This window comes from Trachypithecus francoisi, unplaced genomic scaffold (assembly GCF_009764315.1).
Source record: "Trachypithecus francoisi isolate TF-2019V2 unplaced genomic scaffold, Tfra_2.0 Lachesis_group12, whole genome shotgun sequence".
Lineage (NCBI taxonomy): Eukaryota > Metazoa > Chordata > Mammalia > Primates > Cercopithecidae > Trachypithecus > Trachypithecus francoisi.
Window position 1 is genome coordinate 86,802,900 of NW_022681457.1, and position 24,248 is coordinate 86,827,147.

A 24,248-nucleotide genomic window follows, 5' to 3' on the forward strand; every position below is an offset into this window, starting at 1 on the left:
TGGCTCAAGCCTTGGGGCCAAAGAGACATATTCCTGGCAGTCTGGTGGGTACCAGTCACTATTCACATACTTCCAGCAAGAAATGGTTATGGCACTGGCCTGAACCCCTTGACCCCTGGTCTAGTCTTTGGAGTTGTCCGACTCTGAATATTCGAGAGAAGCAGCTTATGGTTAAAACAGGCAGTGGCAGCTGGGAGGATCTAACAGCTAGATCCTCCAGGCATTTGGAAAGGACAGGGGCATAACGAAGGCACATGCAGAATCGCTTCCTGGGTACGAATGCCCACGACTGGGCACTGTAAAATGGGTTTAAGACACGGGCCAGCAGAACAATGTGAAAGGTTAAAGAAGGGAGTGGCCGGTAGGTGGCGCTAACTGGCCCGGGCATGAGTCCCGCCGAAGCTGCGTCCTCTTGCAGGGGAAGTTGGGACCGCCAGCCTGGGCAAGAGTGTGAGAAGAGAGCTGGGCGTCCTAGGCAAGCGCGTGAGAAGGGAAGAGGCGGTGGCGTCCTCTCCAGCTGGGCTCAGAATACTCTTAGGTCTGCCTTTGGGGTCTTCTCTTCCTTTCTGGGCCTCCCGTCTGTGTTAACTTTGATGGGTGCTGAAGGGAAGGCCGAGGCCCCGGCGGGAGAAACCTAGGCACGTCGCGGTCGTCCAGGCTCCCCTGGCGGGTTGGAGCCAGGGTTCTGACTGCCAACTGTGGTCCTTCCCGCTGCTGCTGTGACTGCCAGGGCGAGGGCGGGCAGCGCAAACCTGGCTGAGGACATTTCGGATTCTTCCTTGGGGATTCGTGCCCTTCTCCTTGATTCCAGTGCCGCGAGGGCGACACCCTGCGGGCCGCCCATGACACCCCGGGCGCTTCCCCACGCGAATAAACTCACCTTCTGGGCGCCTTCCCCTCGGTGCCCCGCCCCGCCCCTCCCGCTCGCCAATTGGAGGCTGCAGCTCAGCCCCCTGACAACCTGAGCCAACCAGAGGCGCCAGGGAGGGGCGGATCCGCTGTCCCCGCCTTCCTCCGGAAAGCGGAAGCGGAAGTGACGTTGGGGAAGGTGGGGGCAATCATGGTGCCGCTGGGGAGGGGAGAAGCTGCTGCTGCCGCCGTTGCCCGGAGCCGCGGAGGTAAAAGGCGAAACTAGACTTGGCCTGGGCTTGGGACTTTACTGGGGGGCGCGGGACTTAGGCTCCCTCCTGAAGCATTTCCCAATAGAGACCTCCCTCTGGTCACCATAGGGACCCCACCCCTTCTCCGTTTCCATGGGGATGGGTATCCAGCCCCCCTTTCCTGTTTCCATGGAGACCCGGACCCTGCCCCTCTCCTCGGTGCTTGGAGACCCCCAGCTTGTCTTCCGGTTTTTCTGTGTAGCACTGTGCTGGGGGCTATCCCAGACCGGCTCCTTTTCCCAGCCTTCTCTCAAGGGGGCTCTGTTCGCACTCCTCGTTGGCTACCCTCAAACCTCCTGGTCTTGTTTGTTCCGGACAGTTGGTCTCCGCGTTGCCGCCGAGGGTGCCGGGGCAGCCCACTGGGGCCCTCGGTGCTCTCTTCTCTCTTCTCAGATGCAGCGAAATGTACATCTGTGGGGTTGCGTAAGCCAGAACTAGGGGTCGGGCCGGTACCTCCCGGATCCGATTCTTTGGCCTGTCTCTGGTAACTGTCTAGCCACCCCACTAAGTAAAGGCTCACTTTCTAACCCAGAGCAGAAGAGAAAGATAAAATGCAAAGCCAGACTGAAAACTAAAAGGGATGTGCTGATTGTTTTAAAATTTTCTGTTCTGCCTGCCAGACCCACATTTGTAGAGCCTGTGTTTGCAGATGAAGGAAGAATCACTATTCCAGAACGTGAAAGCTTCAAATGTAGTGTTTTTCTCAAGAGAATATATCTTCCCAAGATAGTATATCTTCACGAGAGAGTATGTCGCCATGTCTTTCATTCATTTAGCTGACATTTGTATCAGTGTACTATGCTAGGGGCTGTAGAAACAAAAATAATAAGACCCAATTCATTAAGGGACGAGAGCCCACTATACAACCATAACTTCTTGTTAACACCATATTGTTTTAGGACATAAATAGATACAGTGATCTTCATTGTTTGTGCCTGACTGGGGATTAGCCCTTCCACCCAGAAAGTTGAAACATCTGTTCTAGGTAGGAAGGAAGAAATTCACACTTGTTCCTCTACTATTTACCAAACATTGTGCTTTACATATGTTGCCTCTTTTATTCCTTATAAAAACTTTGAGAGAACAGGAATTACTAATCCCACCTTGCACATAAGAAAAACGAGGCACAGAAAAGTTACCCATGTAGTAAAAGGCAAAGCCAAGATTTGTAGATAGATGACTCTGCCTCCAAAGCCTTGCTCCTTCTACCATAAACTACATGAAACCATTTACTGCTTCGTGGTCTGATTTGGAGGGTATTTGAGTGGAGTTTCTCTTAAGATTTGTAGCAACTCAGCCTTTAAGCAGCTACTGTTCTGTTTGCTCTTTTGTCCCCTTTAAATATTTTGACCAAGTTTCAAATTGTTTGACAGGCATATTCAGAGGGTCTTATGAACTTATTCAATTTTTGAAAAGCTTTTTTCTTTTCTTTTCTTTTCTTTTTTCTTTTCTTTTCCTTTCTTGTAGAGATGGGGGTCTCACTATGTTGACCAGGCTGATCTCAAACTCCTGGCCTCAAGCGATCCTCCCATCTCAGCCTCCCAAAGTGCTGGGATTACAGGTATGAGCCACCACGCCCGGTCAGCATTGCTTTTCTTTAAAAATGACTTGATGGGCCGGGCACGGTGGCTCACGCCTGTAATTCCAGCACTTTGGGAGGCCGAGGCGGGCAGATCACAAGGTCAGGAGATCAAGACCGTGGTGAAACCCCGTCCTTACTAAAAATACAAAAAATTAGGTGTAGTGGCAGGCACCTGTAGTCCCAGCTACTCGAGAGGCTGAGGCAGGAGGATGGCGTGAACCCGGGAGGCAGAGCTTGCAGTGAGCCGAGATCGTGCCACTGCACTCCAGCCTGGGCAACAGAGCGAGACTCTGTCTCAAAAAAAAAATGACTTGATGGTTTTAAAGTTAAAATAAAATAAAAAAAATTATTCCCAAGGATGGTTTTTCATTTGCTTTAGCTTGCTCTTTAAATGAGAGGGAAAATGAACCTTGTGGTTGCTGAGGAGGTGCGTGGGTCTTGTGGTATGACTCTTAACTCTGGCTTTGTTCTGTTACAGACAAGTCATTACATTTTCATTTCTCACAATTGGGCTGAGCACAACTGAACCATGGGGGAACACAGTCCAGACGACAACATCATCTACTTTGAGGCAGAGGAAGATGAGCTGACCCCTGATGATAAAATGCTCAGGTTTGTGGATAAAAATGGACTGGTGCCTTCCTCATCTGGAACTGTTTATGATAGGACCACTGTTCTTATTGAGCAGGACCCTGGCACTTTGGAGGATGAAGATGATGATGGACAGTGCGGAGAACACTTGCCTTTTCTAGTAGGGGGTGAAGAGGGCTTTCACCTGATAGATCATGAAGCAATGTCCCAGGGTTATGTGCAGCACATTATCTCACCAGATCAGATTCATTTGACAATAAACCCTGGTTCCACACCCATGCCAAGAAATATCGAAGGTGCAACCCTCACTCTGCAGTCGGAATGTCCGGAAACAAAACGTAAAGAAGTAAGTAAAGCAGTCAGTGAGGGCCTAGTTTGGTTTTGGGGCAAGTCCTTCCAAAATTCTTGGTGCAAATTTTAGCTGGGGAGTGAAGGAGTGCGTGGGGTTAGGACTTACAGTAGTTTTGCTTATCAGCAACACATATGCTTCAGGTTTTGTTGTGATTGCTTCTGGAACTTTTGGTTTGTATAGCCATGTTGAAATTTGGCAATATGAAATTGTAATTTCTTGAATTTCCTTCCCCAAATCATAAATAAAACAGAAATTTCACTTAAGTAGGCCCATGTTTCTGGTGCTAAAATGACTATTTAGCTTATCTAACAGGGAAATAACTAGAGTTGGCTTATTTGATAAAGAAATAACTATGTTTGGCTTATCTCCACGTTGTGTTTAAATGATTTGTTTTGGAGATGAGTATCTGCTGGAATATGTTTTATTATCTTAGTGAATGTTTAATGAACTTTTATTTCACGTGGCACACGCCTGTAATCCCAGCACTTTGGGAGGCTGAGGCAGGTGGATCACTTGAGGTCAGGAGTTCAAGAGCAGCCTGGCCAACATGGTGAAACCCCATCTCTGCTAAAAATATAAAAATTAGCCAGGTGTGGTGGTGCATGGCTGTAATCCCAGCTACTCAGGAGGCTGAGGCAGGAGAATCACTTGGACCCAGGAGGCAGAGGTTGCAGTGAGCCGAGATCATGCCACTGTACTCCAGCCTGAGCGATAGAGTGAGACTCCATCTAAAAAAAAAAAAAGAAAGAAAGAAAGAAAGAAATTCAGGCTGGGCACAGTGGCTGATTCCTGTAATCCCAACACTTTCTGTAATCCCAGCACTGGGAGGCTGAGGCAGGTGGATCTCCTGAGGTCAAGACCACCCTGGCCAACATGGTGGAACCCCGTCTGTTCTAAAAAGAGAAAAATTACCCAGGCATGGTGGTGGGTGCCTGTAATCCCAGCTATTCGGGAAGCTGAGGCAGGAGAATTACTTGAATCCAAGAGGTGGAGGTTGTAGTGAGCCAAGATCGCGCCACTGTACTCCAGCCTGGATGACAGAGAGAGACTCAGTCTCAAAAAAAAAAAAGGGAAATTCAGGCAAGAGGCAGTAAATGAGAGCAGGTTATCTAAAATAAGTTTTCATTTTCATGTTTAGCTAATGTGAGGAAGGTGATGCATGTCAGGATGCTTTGAAAACTGCAAAGCATTTTACAAATTACATTAGTGGTTATTATTAGCAGAATAAAAGTTCTGGTTTAAAGGTAGTGAAATACATTATCCAGGAACTTTTTTTTTTTTGAGACGGAGTTTTACTCTTGTTGCCTAAGCTGGAGTGCAACGGCACGATCTTGGCTCACTGCAACCTCTGCCTCCTGGGTTCAAGCAATTCTCCTGCCTCAGCCTCCTGAGTAGCTGGGATTATAGGCAGGCGCCACGATGCCCAGCTAATTTTTTGTATTTTTAGTAGAAATGGGGTTTCACCATGTTAACCAGGCTGTTCTCGAATTCTTGACTTCAGGTGATCCACCCGCCTCAGCCTTCCAAAGTGCTGGGATTACAGGCATCAGCCACCATGCCTGGCCTATCCAGGAACTATTACAGGTCAATTAGAAAAAAATAGGCCACTGGTAGTTACAGTACCAAGGACTAAATGTAAGATGTTACTAAACAGAAATAGGGTGAATGATTTAGCAATATCCTTTTCACTGTGGTTGAGGTCTTGAAATTGCATATGGCTTATTGATGGCATATCACTTTACCTTTGCTAACCTTAGAGAGACCATCTTGTCTCACCTCCTACCCTATGCAGAAATTTCCCTATGGCATCTCTGACATCAGTTAATCTTGTTTCTGCTTGAAGACATCCAGAACAACAAGAGTACAGTGTTTCATACCTCAGCCCAATACATTTGTTAGCCAGCTCTGATTGTTAGAAAGCTTTTACTTGTATAGAACCAAAACCTTCCTTTCTGCAGGTGCCGCCCACTGGTTCTAGATCTGCCTTCCTGAGTAAACTTCCTCCCACAGGACAGTCCATCAGCTATTTGAAGATCATGGTTTTTTCTTCCTCTTGTATAGGCTAACCACCACCATTTACTTAAATGTCCCTCTGTGACATTTTCCCCAGTCTCTCATCAGCCTAGTCACCTTTGATTATATGAATTCCAGTTTTCCAAAGTGCCTTTTTTTTCTTTTCTTTTTTTGAGACGGAGTTTCGCTCTTGTTGCCCAGGCTGGAGTACAATGGCACGATCTCGGCTCACTGCAACCTCTGCCTCCCAGGTTCAAGCGATTCTCCTGCCTCAGCCTCCTGAGTAGCTGGGATTAGAGGCATGTGCTACCATGTCCAACTAATTTTGTATTTTTAGTAGAGACAGCGTTTCTCCTTGTTGATCAGGCTGATCTCGAACTCCTGACCTCAGGAGACGCACCTGCCTTGCCCGCCCAAAATGCTGGGATTACAGGCATGAGCCACCACGCCTGGCCCCAAAGCCCTTTTAAAATCTGCAGTTGAGCACAGTCTCATAAGTGTGAGTCAATTAGCATTGAAAACAGTATGGCTCTTATCTCTTAATATGGACACTGTACTACGATTACTATATAGTCTATATTTTATCAGCAACATCTTACTGTTAGCTTATAGTTGGAAATTTCTAGAGTAGTGCTTCTTAACTGCGGGCAGTTTTGCCCTCAGGAGATGTTTGGGAATGTCTAGAAACATTTTGTATTGTCACACTGTGGAGGTGATACTGGAATCTAGTGGGTAGAGGTTAAAGACATTGTTAAATGTTTTACAGTGCACAGGACAGCCCCCTACGACAAAGAACTGGCCCAAAATAGCAATAGTGCTGGGATTGAGAAACCCTGCTCTAGTTTATTCTCATGTATGCAGCTGTCAGATCTTACAAAACTGAAAATGGGGACCTGCCTATAGGCCTTATTAAAAATATCTGCTGGCCGGACATGGTGGCTCACGCCTGTAATCCCAACACTTTGGGAGGCCAAGGCGGGTGGATCACCTAAGGTCAGGAGTTCGAGACCAGCGTGGCCAACACAATGAAACCCTGTCTCTATTAAAAATACAAAAAGTTAGCTGGGCTTGGTGGCAGATGCCTGTAATCTCAGCTACTCCGGAGATTGAGGCAGGGTAATTGCTTGAACCCGGGAGGTGGAGGTTGCAGTGAGCCAAGACGTGCCACTGCACTCCAGCCTGGGCACCAAGAACGAAACTCTGTCTCAAAAAATAAAAAATAAAAATATCTCCCTATGAAATTTTATCTTGTTGATTTCAGTCCAATATTTGAGCTTGTAGGGGGGTTCATTTCAACTCAACAAACATTTAGAGAGCAAAATGCTGTTATGCTCTGTGGACGCTGCAGATGGTTGTGGTAGTAGATTTATAGCATAGAAGCAGAAATTGTTTACACCAGTAATCATAGCAACAAACACAATGTGGTAAATGTGAAGGAGAGGTACAAATATTGCACTGTGAGCACAGGGAAGCTCACCCTTAATTCTGGGATCAGGGAAGTCTTGTGAAAAAAGTGGCGTTTGAGCTGGTCTTAAAGAATACATACAATTTAGGAAAAAAGCAGGAGGTTTTTTCCAAGAGAGAGGAAGAGCATGAAACAAGGAATGCAGGTGGGAGACAGGCCATTTTCAGGGAATAGCCAGTTGTCCTGTTACAACAGAGTCAGCACACTTTTTTCTGCATAGGGCTAAACAGTAAATATTCTGGGCTTTGCAGGCTATAAGGTCTCTGTTGGAACTACTCCATTCTTCCATTGTAGCACAAAAGCAGCCATAGACAATACATAAATGAATGAACATGACCAAGTTCTGATAAGACTTTACAAAAACAGGCAGTGGGGTGGATTTGGTTCACTGGCTGTAGTGTGTCGACCCTTAGACTAGAACATAGGAGTAGAAGGAGATAAGGATGGAGAGAGAACAAAGATCCAAACATGGAAGGCAGTGATAACCTTCCATGGGTTTTGAACTATACTTTTCTAGAAATGGTGGGAAACCATTGGAGGTGTCTAAGCCAAGGCTAGAGTGGTTAGAAAGAGAATGTGGTTAGAGTAGCATTTTAGAAAGACTGGTCTGGCAGCAGAGGTAGCTTGGAGGCAGAGGAAAACTGGAGACTTTTTGCCCAGGTAGGAGACAGTTGTAGTTTATGTTTGGGGTTTCATTTAAATCTGAAGAAAGGATAGTGGCCTTGTTCATGAGAAGAATCAAGAGCTTTTGTAGAGGTATGAGAGAACTTTGTACATGTTATTGGAGTTTGATGAATGAGCCATGAGTTGGGCATGATTCAAAGGTTTTGAATAGGCCGGGCACAGTGACTTGTGCCTGTAATCCCAGCACTTTCAGAGGCCGAGGTGAGTGGATCACTTGAGGTCTGGAGCTCTAGACCAGCCTGGCCAACATGGTGAAACCCTATCTCTACTAAAAAGACAAAAGCTATCTGGTCATGGTGGTGCATGCCTGTAGTCCCAGCTACTTGGGAGGCTGAGGCAGGAGAATCACTTGAACCCAGAGGGCAGAGGGTGCAGTGAGCCAAGATTGTGCCACTGCTCTCCAGCCTGGGCAACAAGGTGAGAATCTGTCTCAAAAAAAAAAAAAAAAAAGGTTTTGAATCATGTTGATTGAAAGGATTCATCCATTTTCCCAAATTTGTTGAGTTTCTGCTGTGTCTTAGCACAGCTTTTTGATGGAACTTCAAATCTAGGTGAAGAGTTAAGCAGTTAAGAGTCTGTTGTGATAGATATTTTAACAGAAGTGTATTCGAAGTGCTGTGTGCATGCTGAGGAGAAAGTGGCTAACTCTGCTCCCTGCACCCTCCAAATGGTGATCCCATTCATAGGAATCAAGAAAGATGGGAAAAGGAAAAAGTTTTGGTGGAGTAATTAATGAGATTGGTATGAGTGTGTTGAACATATAGTCCTTGGAGAAAAGTAACATGAACAAATGGAAAGCTCATTGGAAACATGGAAAGCTCATTGGAAACATGTATCTGAGGTCAAAGAAATGGTTTGGAGTTAGAATGGTAGTAGAAAGGGGCCTTCAAGCTGTGGGTAGTTTGCTTAAGGGAGAAGTAAGAGTTGGCCAGAGAACTTCAGGTTGGAAAGAGAGAGGAACCCAAGAAGATCACAGTAGTCAATGGGATGGGTCGACTGCAGTGTTGTGGAAGCTGAAGGAAGAGAGTGTCAACAAATGAGGATATTCCTCTGTGACCCTGCAGAGGGATTGAGGAGCCCCAAAGAAGCCATTAGTTCTGCTGGTTGTGCAGTTGTTCACATATCATGAGAAGACTTGCCGCAGAGCACTAGGGCTGAAGGCAGGTTTTGAGTGATGAAGAAGTGAGTGAGTGATGAGGAAACAGGAGGCAGGAAATGTCAAGTTGGCTTTTTTTTTTTTTTTTTTTTAGTGTTTGGTAGTTAGAGGAAGAAGAGTGATGAGGCAGTAGTAGCTAGCTCACGGGGCTTATATCATTTTTATTTAGCATAGGTAATTTGGACATGGTTTAGGACCTACACTTTAGGCCATCCTCCATTAATGAGTACTGTGTGAAAGTGTTTCATGAGCGAATGGTTGGGAAACATTAAGTTAAACCAAGACAGAAATTTGTTGATTAGGACTTCTCAGAGCCTTTGATGTGCCACTAACTAAGAAGGAAGAAAACACAGAATTTTTCAAATGCTTTAAACTTGAGAAACCATTTTTTCGCATCCGATTTCCAGGGATCAGTGTTTTGTGGAACACATTTTGGGAAATGCTGATCTAGGCAGAGAAGGAGGAGATGGTACAGAAGGAATGATTATGCAGTCAGTGAAAAGCTGTCACTTTTCCACTTTGTACTATTCAAATTGGTTTATTCTATTTGCAAGTCTGGTTTGCCATTCATGTCTTCAGGTCATTGATAATCATATTGAATAGCACAGGGTCAAGGATATTATGAGCACTTTGTTCAGTTTGCTGGGGATTTAGCTCACTCCACTTTCCTCCTCCCACCCACATTTTTCCATGCTATCCATGAGACCTTTGTGGAAGATGCTGTATTCTTGAAATCAGTAGGTTTGGGGTTGGGTGGAGTTTGAAGGAGAAGTAGCAGTAGCTTTAGTCTTTGAAAGTCTTGCTTAATGATCAGACATTCAGGAGGCTTGCCTTCCTGAAGCACTGTCTTAGCTTAGCTTTTGTTTTGGCAGTGATTTGGGCATTAAAATCCACTTAATTGGCCTGAAGAGGCTGATGTTTATGACTACTCGATAACAGACTTCATGATCCTTTAGCCCTTCCTTAATCCTTTTCCTTTCATTTTTTTTCAGCTTGGTTTTTGGGCTTTTTTTTTTCCCTCCATGCACAGGTGTTACTCTTGAGAAATCAAATCATTTGATAACTAGTTGGTCGTCTTGGCTTCCCAAGCAGCTTATTTTCTGAGTCACATTTTAGCTTGAATTTCCTGTTTACTCTTGTTTTTTTCATTGTTTCATATAGTGTGGAGTTGGCTTACCTATTACTTCATTTTCTTTTCTTCATGCTTCTCTTATGCAAAAAATAAACCAACCAGAACCTTGCCACATACAGTCTTTTCCTACCACAAGGCCACTGGTCATTCTGACTCAAATTTCACATATCTTATTCTCATGCTTTTTGTTTCATTACTGTCTCCCTACTGATTTGGTAGCTTTGAGATCTATCTTTCTCTCTCTTTCTTCTTTCTTTCTCTCTCTTTTTTTTCTGTCTTTCTCTCTCTCATTCCCTTCCTCCCTCCCTTCCTTCCTTCCTTTCTCTTTCTGTCTTCTTTCCTTTCCTTCTTGAGACAGGGTCTCACTCCATCACACAGGTTGGAGTGATTACAGTGGTGGGATCATAGCTCACTGTAACCTCAAACTCCTGGGCTCAAGCAGTCCTCCTGCCTCAACCTCCCAAAGTGCTGGGATTATAGGCATGAGCCATGGCACTTGGCCAGCTTGTGAAATTTCTAATCAAAATATTTTCATTCTGCCCAAAAACAAGTTTTTTTTTTTTTTTTTGGTTGAGACAGGGTTCCATTTTATAGTCAGGCTGGAGTACAGTGGCACGATCATGGCTCACTGCAGCCTTCACCTCCCAGGCTCAAGCCATCCTGCCACTTCAGCCTCCACAGTAGCTGGGACCACAGACATGTGCTACTGTGCCGGCTACTTTTTGGTTGTTTTGGTAGAGAGGGGTCTTGCCATATTGCCCAGGCTGGTCGCAAACTCCTGGGCTCATGCAGTCCTTCCAGCTTGGCCTCCCAAAGTATTGTGATTACTGGTGTGAGCCACCATGTCTGACCCTTTAAGGACTTTCTACTCCAAGTCTCTAAGCAGCTGTGTCTTATTGTCGTTTGTTTACCTTTTTTTTTTTTTTTTTTAACACACTGGGTCTTGCTACGTTTGCCTAGGCCATGATCATAGCTCACTGTAACCTGGAACTTCTGGCCTCAACCAATTCTCACTCCTTAGCCTCCTGAGTTGCTGGGATTAAAGGCATGAGCTACCACACCCGGCAACTCTGTTTTCTTTAGTTGGTTTGTGCGGTCCATTCTTGAATCCATGCCCTTCCAGAGAACCTGCCAGGACTGTCTAGTTACCTGTTCATCTACCTCTGTCTGAACTACATTAATGATGTGATATATCCTCCATAGCTAACTGACCTTGCCAGTTTTCTATAGAGTAGTTGGCCAAGGAGCATGAAAAAACCCTATGAATCATATGCCAGATTTATTCTATATGATGCACCAAAGTATTCCAGTGCATTATTAGGAAAGGTGTCGTTTTCTTTCAAGAAGCACAGTTACAGCGATTTTTTTTTTTTTTTTTTTTAGATGAAGTCTTACTCTGTTGCCCAGGCTGGCGTGATCTTGGCTCACTGCAACCTCTGCCTCTGGGGTTCAAGAGATTCTCCTGTCGTAGCCTCCTGAGTAACCGGGATTACAGGCATGCACCACTAGGCCTGGCTAAATTTTGCATTTTTAGTAGAGACAGGGTTTCGCCATATTGATCAGGGTGGTCTCGAACTCCTGACCTCAGGTGATCCACCTGTCTTGGCCTCCCAAAGTGCTGGGATTACAGGTGTGAGCCACCACGCCTGGCCTACAGTGATGTTTTTAGGCTGCTTGGTGTATTGCTCCTCAACACACCATGAACTAATTGTATGGCCAGTGGCATTCCAAGAGGAGAGTTATTTTTTTTAGTGTGACAGATTTGAAGTATAAGAATAACAGGAAAAATCTGATTTCAGTGTTTTGGAACCTTTTTGCAGTGTATGTCCTTTACTTTGGGAGACCTAGTTCCAATCTCATGCCTTATTATAAATTCCTCAGGCAGTAGAATGATCCACTCAGACAAACCAAGATGTTGTTGACTCCCCTAGAAGAGAACTACCCACTTTTTAGTCTTTGCATACTGTGATTACATTTCTTTGCAGATTCCCTTCTGAACTCCGATGAACTTGTAAGTGTGAGGTTCTGTAGGAATCCAGAGCAAGAAGCATTTTCCATTTACCCCCATATGAAGCCATTTTATCAGTGTGTCTGCATGTGTGTTATGTACCTCTCCTTAGTAACCAGCATTTCCATCACTCAAGTCCACTGGCCTGGAAAAGGGACTAGAGTGGTTTTGTGTACAATTGGGTTTCAAACTTGGTGCTATAGGAGTTATAGGTCTCGATGTACATTTTACATAGGTTGTACATTTTAAGTACGGCTAACATTTTGCTATTATATGACATTGGCAAAAGAACCTGAATTTTATTTTTTTCCCCTCTTACTTAAATCAGGCTTATTTGTTTCTTCTGTGATGTGCAAAGGGATAGTTTCAACCTAGGTTCCAGCTTTGTTCTGTTTTGTACTAGCTATGTGGCCTTGGGCAAGCTGCTCTGTTTCCTTTTTTATAAAATCGAAATAAAAATATCCCATTGCATTTTGTGAAGATTAAATGAGATTTATTCATATGTAATATGTGTAAAACATTTAGCATAGTGTCTGGTGCATCATGGTTGTTCAGTGGCTGTTCATTTGCTTTCTTTTCTTCATAGGCCCCCATGGTTCTTGAAGGAGGTAAAGAGGTAATGTCCAGTTTCACAAGAGGTTAAAATGTTCTTTGTTAGGTACTCTTTGGGAGGTGTTTTCTCCTTGAGACAAGCTTACATATAAACTGTGATTAGGTTGCAGAATAGCCCATAGAAATCTTGGTAACCCCTAATTAGCTGAACTGTTGTATTAATGCCACCATGGAACATAAACCACCACTTATAACTGTGTTTTATTCATTTAATCTTTTTGAGACAGGGTCTCACTCTGTCACCCAGGCTGAGTGCAGTGGAGTGATTACAGCTCACTGCAGCCTTGATCTCACCAGCTCAAGTGATCTTCCCGCCTCAGCCACCATACCTGTCTAATTTCTTTTTTTTTGGAGAGTCGAGGTCTTGCTATGTTGCCCATGTTGGTCTCAAACTTCTGGGCTCAAGCGATCCTCCCACCTCAGCCTCCCAAAGTGCTAGGTGAGCACTTACAGGCATGAGCCACCTCACTGGCCCATACAACAGTGTTTTAAAATGAGAACCTGTTTGTAGTCGCCTGCAGGCATTCTGTGGATACCAGCTCTTGCCACTCCTCTCTCTTATACTTGGCTTCCTTTGACTTAGTATCAGGCCACTGAATTATTTCCATGGTGGGCATTTGGGGCACCAGGCAGAGCAAATGGCTGTCAAAGAATGAGGACTCCTATTATGCTCGCAATGGTGATAGAGAGAGGGAGATGGCTGGCTGCTGAGTAACTGCTATGTACCAATCACTATGTTATAGGCTTTAATATATTTTTGTGTTTAATTTTCATAACAATCCTATAACATAGATGCTATTAGCTCCCATTTTACAGATGACAAACTGAGGCTTAGAAACACACAACTAGCAAATGGTAGAACCGAGATTTGAACTGAGGACTTTCTGATGCCAAAGCCTATGCTTTCTACCATCACACACCGCTTTTGCAAAGATATAAGAATCAGGTATTGAGACCTGTTGGCTGTGAAAAGGGCTAAGAAATGAAGGGACAGCAGCATTTGTTCTGTAAGGGTAAAGGTTTGAAGTGTGGGGAACAGCAGGATGAAGTCAGCTCTCATAGTGGGGGATGGGAGGCCTGTCGAAATGAGGTCTTCAGAGTTCTTATATTTCTGAGCTTTTTGCTTGTCCATTATGGAGAAGAAATGATATCAGTGCCAGTGTGGGGAATGGAGTCAGACACAGGGAGAGGGAAGGTAAGTCCCTAGTGATAGGGAGGGAAAGGCAGTTTCTACAGCCATAACAGCCGGGCCAGTCATTTTTTTAAAAAATATTTTTAATTTTTTTTTTATTTTTTTGAGACAGAGTCTCGCTCTGTTGCCCAGGCTGGAGTGCAGTGGCGCGATCTCAGCTCGCTGCAAGCTCCGCCTCCCGGGTTCAGGCCATTCTCCTGCCTCAGCCTCCCGCGTACCTGGGACTACAGGCGCCTGGAACAATGCCCGGCTAATTTTTTGTATTTTTAGTAGAGACCAGATTTCACCGTGTTAGCCAGGACGGTCTCGATCTCCTGACCTCGTGATCCGCCCGCCTCTTCCTCCTAAAGTGCTGGGATTACAGGCGTGAGCCACTGAGCCCGGCAGGCCAGTCATGTATTTATGAGAATGTTCACGTGCTAGGTGCCCAGAAGCAGGAACTCTCTTGTGGAATAGGGGGCTGTAAATGTGTGTAAAATCTACTTCTCACTTTCACTTTCTTTTCCTCTAGGACAAACCCAGCCTTTTTTTCTTTTTTCTTTCTTTTTTTTTTCTTTCTTTCCACAGGTGTTGACTTTTTTCTTTTTCTAATTTTTTAAAGCTTTTGCCTTCTGGGGTTGCAGTGTTTAATTTTCTCACTTTTGCTCATCCCATTCACCTTTCTTCTCTGATTCTGTTACCTTAACAAGGCAGTCTTCTTTGTTAAATATTTCTGTATTCTAGAACTGCTCAGAACACTTTGTAAATCAGCATCAATTCTCTGAAAGCTCCTACTTTGTGCCCATTACTAGCATGAGACGCTGTCCTCAGTGAACCTAACCTGTGCTCCTTCCATGTTCCCTAACAGGGTAATCGACAGCTGTTTGAGGCCACTCGGGAAGATTAAAGTTATGCTTAGAGCCTGAAACTCTTTTGGAGGAACACTTTTTTTTTTTGTTTTAATGGAATCTTTGGTAACATTATGTTCATATTATAGATATACTCATTCCTTTTTTTTTTTTTTTTTAAATGGGGACTCACTCTGTCCCCCAGCTGCTCATGTCTTAAATTCAGGTTGGGGATCACTACCTTCAAGAAGCCTTTCTAAGGTCATTGAAGTCTAAGTTAGACGTTTCTTTGATATATTCCCATAGTATGCTGAATATCTGTTATCAGTACAACTTCTCAAACCATATTATTCTTGTTCAATTCTTTTGACTTTGAGCTCTTTGAGAGCAGGGACAATTTTTTTTTTTTTTTTTTTTTTTGGTATTCCTAGCACCCAGGACAGTATAATTTCTGGAACATAATTTTTAGGATGTATGAATGATAAACCTTAGTTGTACTGAAATGTTCCAAATGTTGCAATACCTCCTGTATGTAACCATGAAAACCTACACGTTTTTTGCAACTTCCTGCTCTGATCCAGTTTGAGGAGGTTTAGTTTTCCCTTTTTGTGAAATTTTGTGCTATTTTAAAATGATTCTGAAAGACAGAATAGTGACTTCTTCTTCCTCCAAATGAGGCGAGAGATTACCCGTTTATTCAGCATTTTATGGAGGGAGCAGGCATTTTCTTTGACAGTGAACTGTCTCCCCCACTTTTAAATACAAATATTTTCAGGTCTGGTGTGGTGGCTCATGCCTGTAATTCCAACACTTTGGGAGGCTGAGATGAGAAATTTATTTGAGGCCAGGAGTTCCAGACCAGCCTGGCTTAACATTGTGAGACCCCGTACTCTACAAAAAATACAAAAATTAGCCAGGCGTGGTGGTACATACCTGTAGTCCTAGCTACTCAAGAGGCTGAAGTAGGAAGACTGCTTGAGCCCAGGAGATTGAGGCTGTAGTGAGCTGAGATCATGCCACTGCATTCAGCCTAGGTGACAGGGAGAAACTCCGTCTGTTCAGTCAATCAATCCATCAACCAATAAATAAAGATCAAACAAATACTTTTCCCAGTCTGTGTCCTTTTCTAACTTGCTGTCCCCTCCCCCTCTCTTTCTCTCTCTCCTCAGCCAAGTTTCTGGAAAGTGTAGTTGATATTCATTGTCTTACATTCTCACTTCTGTTCCTACCACTCCAGTGAAGCTAGTTGTGCTGAAGCAATTATGACTTTGTGAGTCAGCTAAATCCAAGAGGTATTTTATCAATCATCTCTGCTACATTTGACCTACTTGACCATTCTCCTTGAAACTGTTCCTTTGTCACATGTCACTTGTCCTTGTCACTACCTTTTCAGTCCCACTGGTTTTGTTCATTTGTTCATTCATTCAGAAAATGTAAATCAAGCACCACTTCTCCACAAGGCTGGTCCCAGAAGTTGTGTCAGTGAACAGGATAAACGTGGTCCCTGCTCTCATGGAGCTTACAGTCCAGCTGGGAAGTAGCTATTCATTCATTTAATTGGACAAATATTTATTTAGTGCCTGTTGTTTTTCAGATACTGTTGTGCCTACCATGAAACATAATGATGTAAATGGTTTAATCATGTAATTATGGCATCTTAATTGTATCATGTGCTTTACAGAAAACCCTGAAAACCTATAATTAGGATACCTATTCTAGTTTGGGATAGAAGTAAGGGTCAATGAGGAAGAGTTCCTAGAGGAAGGGTCATTTAGTGGAAGCCTGAATTGTGCAAGTGAAAAAACCTGGATGGGAGCAGAGTTTGGCGGGGCAGGGAGACAGGATGGGGTAGTTAATTATTTGTTGCAGTTACGTATAAAGGTATCAACAGCTGTAGCATCTTAAGAGTGAAATTCTGCTCTTATCATTCAGCATTGTTGTAAGCTTTATGGTTGAGACATGCAGACTCCTTTATCCCAGCATCCACAGTCCCAGTTCTCCTTAGTGGTGAGTGATCATTTTCAGTTCTCTATCTGGTAGGACCAAAGAGGTTTTTAGTCTTGATGGGAAGTCAGAATATATGCATGAGACGATAATTAACAGTATAAACTAAGTGTCAGATGAGTGGTATAGTAAATATTACTGGCATTCAGAGAAGGGCACTGTCATGTAGACGTGGAGTGATTGTGAAGGAGCTTGGAGTTCCTGAGGCTTGCGTTAAAGGAAGAGAAGGACTCAGAAAAGCAGAGAAGAGAGGATCTAGGCTATTTCCAGTACAGAAGGAGAGAACAAAGTCAGGGAAGTAGGAATCAGTCTCGCAAATGAGTAAAAGTGTACTGTTGCTTATAGGCCTAGACAGAGTCTTCTGTTTGGCTGCTTACCAAGTAATGTGATAGAAGACAGAAGAAGCCCTGGAAAGATCTTTGAATGTTAGGCGAAGGAATTGGGACTTTTATCATTTGAGCAGAGAGATGACATATGTGAAAAACTGTTTTAGACTTAATCTGGCAACAAATGACTGCAAAGCTAGGTCCTGAGACATGAGAAGAATGCCTGGATTAGTGGTTCAATAAGGAATTCAGTTTAACAAATATTTGTGGAGCTTCTGTGTGGCAGTGGAAAGAGAACCCAATGAACAGGTGAGAGCACTTGACTAAGGAACCTAAAGACTTGTACAAGGTCAGATGGGGGTTGGGCAGATGGGGGAGTGGTGGGAAGGGAGACAGGAGGAGTAGGGGCCCTCCCTACTACCCTACTCCCACAGGTTTCAGAGGTTAGCAAACTGTGGCCCACAGGCCAGATCCATCCAGTTACTTGTTTTTGCACAGCCCTTGAGCCTAAGAATGGTTTTTACATTTTTAAATGATTTTTTTTAAATCAAGAGTATATCATGATATATGAAATTCAAATTTTAATGTCCATAAATAACGTTTTTGAAACAGAGCCTTGCTGGTTCATTTACGTATTGTCTGTTGCTACTTTAACATGCAGAGGTGACTAGTGACACAGACCATAAGGCCCACAAAGCCTAAACTATTTTTTGTTTAGCCCTTTACAGAAAACTTTGTCCATCCTTGAGTCACAGTCATCCTTATCTCAGATCTCTTCTCTGAAACGAAATGTCCCTCTCCTACCTGAGGCTTTCCCCTCCTCCCGAGCTTTTGAATGTTTCTCTTCTTCATTTTCCTCCTTAAATCCTCAATTTCTTCTTCCAGGACTTTTCTGTCCCCAAATATGTTCAAGAACTGACTAACTTTAAAAAAAAAAAAACCAGGCCAGGTGTGGTGGCTCAAGCCTGTAGTCCCATCGCTTTGGAATGCCGAGGCGGGAGGATTGCTTGGGGCCAGGAGTTCCAGACCAACCTGGGCAACATAGCAAAACATTTAAAAATCATCTGGGTGTGGTGGCATGTGCCTGTAGTCCCAGCTACTATGGAGGATGAGGAGGGAGGGTCACTTGAGCCCAGGAGTTTAAAGTTACAGTGAGCTATGAATACACCATTGCACTCCAGCCTGGGCAACAAAGACCCTGTCTCTTAAAAACAGAAACAAAAAAACTTTATCAACTCAGGAGTTCACTTGTGCTGCTGTACTTCATCTCTAGCCTCTACCTCCACTTTACCTTTCATTCAATCACCTGCATCTGGACCCTGATCCCAGTAGTCTGCTGAAACTAGTCTTGCTAAGTCATTAGTGAATTCCTAGCTGCTGGATCCAGTCACTTCCCCAGTCTTTACCTTCCTTGTTTTCTCTGACATTTAACATGTTGATCATGTTTCCTTGAGACCCTTTTTCCTTTAGCTCCGGTAACATCATTGTTCTTGATTTCTCTGTCTCAAAAAAAATATATATATATATACACACACACACACATATATATATACATATACATACATATATATACACACACACACATATATATATGTTGAACACAAGTGCCAGAATTCAGTCTTCTGCTGCAAAGTCTAGTGCTTCTACTGCATCAGTATAGATATGAGGAATGTTTGGGAGATGAGAGACAAAATTTGGAATCGCTACACCTACGCTTAGAGGTAAAGGGAAAGAAGTGTCTCAGAGAAGGAGTTAAAGAGTGTCCCAAGGCATTACTATGTTGTGAAGGACAAGTTTTCAGACATTGAGGACATGATCAATGAGATATGTTTGCAAATAGTCAAGGAAAATAGGGAAGGACGAAAGAATTTGACTACCGGGAAGTTAAGAGAATAATTTCATACAGTGAAGCCATCTTGCCAACTGGTTAAGAAATACATGGGCATTAATGGAAATGGAGGCACACATGTCAACTGCCATTTTTTAATTAAAAACAATTTTTTTCTTTTATTTCTTTTCTAAATCAGCCCAAAATGTTATTACTATTTTTTCTATCACCTAGGCTGGAGTCCGGTGGTGTGATCACAGCTCACTGCAGCCTCAGCCTCCCAGGCTCAAGTGATCTTCCCACCTCAGCCTCCTAAGTGCTGGGACTGTAGGCATATGCCAGCACGCCTGGCTAACTTTTGTGTTTTTTGTAGAGATGAGGTTTTTGCCATGTTGCCCAGGCTGGGATTTTCTTTATTAATATTTTTATTTTTATTATTATTTATCTACTTTTTCTTCCCTCTTTTTTTTTCTTTTTTGAGGTCAGGTCTGGTTCTGTCTACCAGGCTGGAGTGCAGTAGCAGTCATAGCTCACTGTAACCTTGAACTTCTGGGCTCAAGCAATCTTACCTCAGCTTCCCAAATAGCTGGGACTATAAGGCGCGTGTCACCATACTCAGCTGACTCTGTGGTTTTGTTTGTTTTTGGTAGAGACAGGGTCTTGCTGTGTTGCCCAGGTTGTCTTGAAATCCTGGTCTCAAGTGATCCTCCTGCCTTGGCCTCCCAAAGTGATGGGATTACAAGCATGAGCCACCACACCCTGCCTTCTTCCTCTTCCTCTTCCTCTTCCTCTCCTTCTCCTTCTCCTCCTTCCCCTTCCCCTTCCCTTTCCCCTTCCCCTTCCCCTTCCCGTTCTTCTTCTTCTTCCTCTTCCTCTTCCTCTACTTCTTCTTCTTCTCCTCCTCCTCCTCCTTCTCCTTCTCCTCCTCCTCCTCCTCCTTCTCTTCTTCTTCTCCTTTCTTCTCCTTCTTCTTCTTCTTTCTTCTTTTCTTCTCTCCTTCTCCTTCTCCTTCTCCTTCTCCTTCTTCTTTCTTTCTTTCTTTCACTTTATTTTTCTTGTGTAAAATCCCTGTGTTACAGCCACAGTGGAGCCTGGGTCCTCTGCACAGAGACTGTGGTATGGGTCTTGATGAGGTAGTCAGTGAATTTCTGATAGGGAGACTTGGTAAATACAGTCTTTTTCCAGAGATCGGGGTCAGGTAGCTATAGGTCTTAGAGGTGGCCTAAAGGGTGGCTTTGGTGAAGTTGTCCAGGGTAGCAGTGCAGCCCCTGGCGGAGGTGTAGCAGTTGTTAATACCAGCCATCAGCAGCAGTTTCCTGGGCACAGGGGCCAAGATGATGCCAGTGCCTCAGGTGGGGTGGAGGAGGGATAAGGTGCAGCAGCACAGAGCCACAGCAGCCTGTCACCTTGCAAGAGAGCATGGGGCTTGCTGATCTTGTTCCCCAGTGGCCTCTCCAAACAGGAACAGTGGAGAGCTTGACCAGGATCATGGCCCCTTGGATAGCATTGGCAACCTCCTTGGAGCACTGAACATCCAGACCAATGTGGCCACTGTAATCCCTGATGGCCTTGAACCTGGTGTACTGGTCAGTGCGGGTCTGCTTTTGCAGAGGTGTAGTCTTCAAAACCTCATCCTTGAGAGGTGACCCCAGCAAAAAGTCAATGATCTCAGACTCCTTGATGGGCAGGGAGAAGAGCTAGATCTTCTCCAGGGATATGATCTTTGTGTCCTGGACCAGGCAGCCCAGCTTGGTGATGTGCGTCCACTCCTTGTTCTCAGCCTTGCCTCTGAGAGCTCCATGGCCTCAGCCCTGGCTCCTAGCCAACCACAGCCATAACCCTGGCCCCAATATCCCTGCCAAACAAAGTCTCTGATGAAGCTGCTGGGCCTCCCATTCCAGGCCCTCCGCTGTACTAGAGTCCTCTGCCGTTTGGTATTTGTCAGAGAAGCAGCTTTTTTTTTTTTCTTAACCTTCTACCATGAGGTGAATAATTGACTCGCCTTTCAAGAAGTTTGATGGTGAAAGGAAACAAGAGATTGGCCGTTTAAGAATTATCACATCACCAAATCTTCCAAGAAATTTGCAATATGTTGTCAGTTTGTAGGCTTGAAAATATGCAGTGGAAACGATCTAGGGAAATATGTTTGATGGTTAAGTATGTAAATTTCAAGATGTTTTAAACTCAATTTAATATTGGTCAATCAATCAAGTTGTAGTTCTGGAGGTCAGGGTGTTTAGTCAAGCCTTAAAACAAAGTTAAGATCTTATTTGAATACAGGTAGCTGTAACAGTATAGTGTACTTTTAGTGTGTAGATGTATATAGAGTCTGAAAACACTCTTATATTTATTTAGAACATTCATCTACATATAGACTTATTTCTTCCCATAAATCATTATGTGTTGTCCAGGTATGATTTGATCAACAATAAGGTTTTTCCACTTTGCTGCTAGAGGCTGTTTTCTGTGTTTATGATGAAAACCCATTTGTATTGTCTACAACATCTCTTGGGAGCTGAGCTCTGGGTCAGAAAGTTAAGCCCTAGGCAGTTCTTTTGTCCTGTTGATGAGGTGTCTTCTGTCTGCCAGGTAAAGCGGTACCAGTGTACCTTTGAGGGCTGTCCCCGCACCTACAGCACAGCAGGCAACCTGCGAACCCACCAGAAGACTCACCGAGGAGAGTACACCTTTGTCTGTAATCAGGAGGGCTGTGGCAAAGCCTTCCTTACCTCTTACAGCCTCAGGATCCACGTGCGAGTGCACACGAAGGAAAAGCCATTTGAGTGCGACGTGCAGGGCTGTGAGAAGGCATTCAACACACTGTACAGGTCAGCCTCATCTCCGTCGCTCTGCCAGCCTCTGACCTTGACCTTGTTGTGACTGCAGGGCTCCTTCTCCTTGCAGGGGAGAGTTATTCACTTTCAGGGCTTTAAAAGACCGCAGCTGTGTTCAACTATGTAAAATTCCTTTCTGCCAGATCTCAGAAAATGAAAGAAAAAATTTAAAAAATGCAATAGAGAAACTTGTTACTTTTTTTTTTTTTTGAGATGGAGTCTCACTTTGTTGCCCAGGCTGGAGTGTAGTGGTGCAATCTCAGCTCACTGCAAGCTCTGCCTCCCGGGTTCATGCCATTCTCCTGCCTCAGCCTCCCAAGTAGCTGGGACTATAGGCGCCTACGGCCAAGCCCGGCTAATTTTTTGTATTTTTAGTAGAGCCGGGGTTTCACCATGTTAGTCAGGATGGTCTCGATCTCCTGACCTCGTGATCCGCCCGCCTTGGCCTCCCAAAGTGCTGGGATTACAGGCGTGAACCATGGCTCCCAGCCTTAGAAACTTGTTACTTAAAGATGAACGTATCTTGGGTTGGTTAGAAGCGACAGTACGTTTGTATTTAGATTTGCATCTCATGGAGCGGCATTCTGGCCTGGGCATTTCAGTGCTTGGCATAGAGTACTATCTCCCCATGGCTCAGGATCTTTGTACTAAGGCTTCTGTCCTACCTCAGCTTGAAGGACTTTTCTATCCTGAGAAATGGGGAGTGGCCCATTCAGTAGCCAATTCTCTTTTTCATGTTTGTATCAGGAGACTTAATAGTCTTCAGTACTGAGTATAAAGTAATAGAAATAACAATAGCTAACACTTAAAAAGTACTTACTGTGTGCTAGGCATGATTCTAAGTGCTAGTCCCCACAGCAGCTGATAAGTAAGTGGAAGCACAGAGGGGTTCTATAACTAGCTCAGGTTTCTCCATCCAAGCAGGTTGTGGGGTCAGAATTTGAATCCCAGGAAGTCAGTCTCCAGAGTCACACTCATATCACTATGCTATTCTCTGCATTTCTTTTGGGGCAAAATATGTTGGATACTAATATGTTATGGGTATGGAATTCTTACACACTTGATCCTGAAGCACACTAAGCTGGCATGGGGAGGCTCTGTAGAACTTTATGACAGAGGGAGGCCGGGCACGGTGGCTCACGCCTGTTATCCCAGCACTGTGGGAGGCCCGAGGCAGGTGGATCACCTGAGGTCAGGAGTTCGAGACCAGCCTGGCCAACACTGTGAAACCCGTCTGTACTAAAAATACAAAAATTAGCCGGGCATGGTGGTGGGCTCCCATAATCCCATCTACTTGGGAGGCTGAGGCAGGAGAATCGCTTGAACCCAGGAGGAGGAGTTTCAGTGAGCTGAGACTGTGCCATTGCACTCCAGCCTGGGCGACACGAGCGAAACTCCATTTCAAAAAAAAAAAAAAAAAAAGAATTTTATGACAAAGGGAATTTCTCTGGAATATTTTGCAGGCTGAAAGCACATCAGAGGCTTCACACAGGGAAAACATTTAACTGTGAATCTGAAGGCTGCAGCAAATACTTCACCACACTCAGTGATCTGAGGAAGCACATTCGAACCCATACAGGGGAAAAGCCATTTCGGTAGGTCTTACTGTTTGCTATTTGTCACTGACCGGGTTTCAGCTGGGGGTCTTGATACACTCTGAAATTTTTCAAAAGAGAAAGAAAACTCCCTTTACTAGCTCTTTCTTTGGCAGTGTTAGCTCACCCCAGGATAGCTGTAACCAACCACTGCAGATTAGAGGGGTGCCGATGGAGTCCAAGAACATCCTTACTCTGTGGATGATGGCCTTTCTGCCTCATTGTTTCCATTTATTTCCAAGAAGCATTTGTTGAAACTCACTTATGTGGTAGGTACTTTTGTTAGTGCTAGAGAATTACTCAGAAGCAGGCCTTCTTCTTAAGAACCTTTGGTGACAAAAAACCCTCAAAATTTGTGGATAATGTCTGAGGCTGCAAGATGGCCAAAGTGCTTTGAGCCTAGAGGAGGGATACCTAAGAATCAAGGAGGGGAGGGGATGAGGAGACAAGAGAGGAAATGAGAGGTAGGGATGCTTAGCTTAGTGGTGCAGTTGTTACTTGTTCAAGTTGCTTTGTAATAATATCTCGTGTGTATACACAAACATATAGGAGCATCCATTTTTATTCATATATGTCAACATATGTATATCAAATAGATACACGTACTATAAACTTGAAGGAGCGACTTTGGTTATATACTTTTTTCTCTGCTCATAGTATATAACATGATTCTGGGCATTTAATAGGTGTTCAAAATCAGCTTTGGGATGATTAGATGACATTTTAAATGAGATAATCAGTTTGTAAGGATTTCCCCTAAATGTAATATAGATAGATGTATTGCCGAAAACTGACCATAAACAACGTCTTTGAGGCCGGGCATAGTGGCTTACGCCTGTAATTCCAGCACTTTGGGAGGCTGAGGCAGGTGGATCACTTGAGGTTAG

General features: G+C 44.2%; 1 protein-coding gene across 2 annotated transcripts in view; it reads left to right on the plus strand.

Annotated features, from left to right (window-relative positions):
• The first annotated feature begins 53 nt into the window (after positions 1 to 53).
• The window catches only part of MTF1 (metal regulatory transcription factor 1), a 53,889-nt gene continuing 29,694 nt past the window's right edge, over positions 54 to 24,248 (plus strand). Inside the window, exons 1-4 of one of the 2 annotated variants that reach the window (XM_033227047.1) lie at positions 54 to 1,118; positions 3,221 to 3,679; positions 21,522 to 21,760; positions 23,230 to 23,361. In XM_033227047.1, coding sequence (XP_033082938.1) covers positions 3,272 to 3,679; positions 21,522 to 21,760; positions 23,230 to 23,361 — 779 coding nt within the window. In that variant the 5' untranslated portion in view covers positions 54 to 1,118; positions 3,221 to 3,271. Of the gene's footprint in view, positions 1,119 to 1,209; positions 1,908 to 3,220; positions 3,680 to 21,521; positions 21,761 to 23,229; positions 23,362 to 24,248 lie in introns of those variants that run through there. The other variant, XM_033227048.1, reaches the window with a different exon arrangement.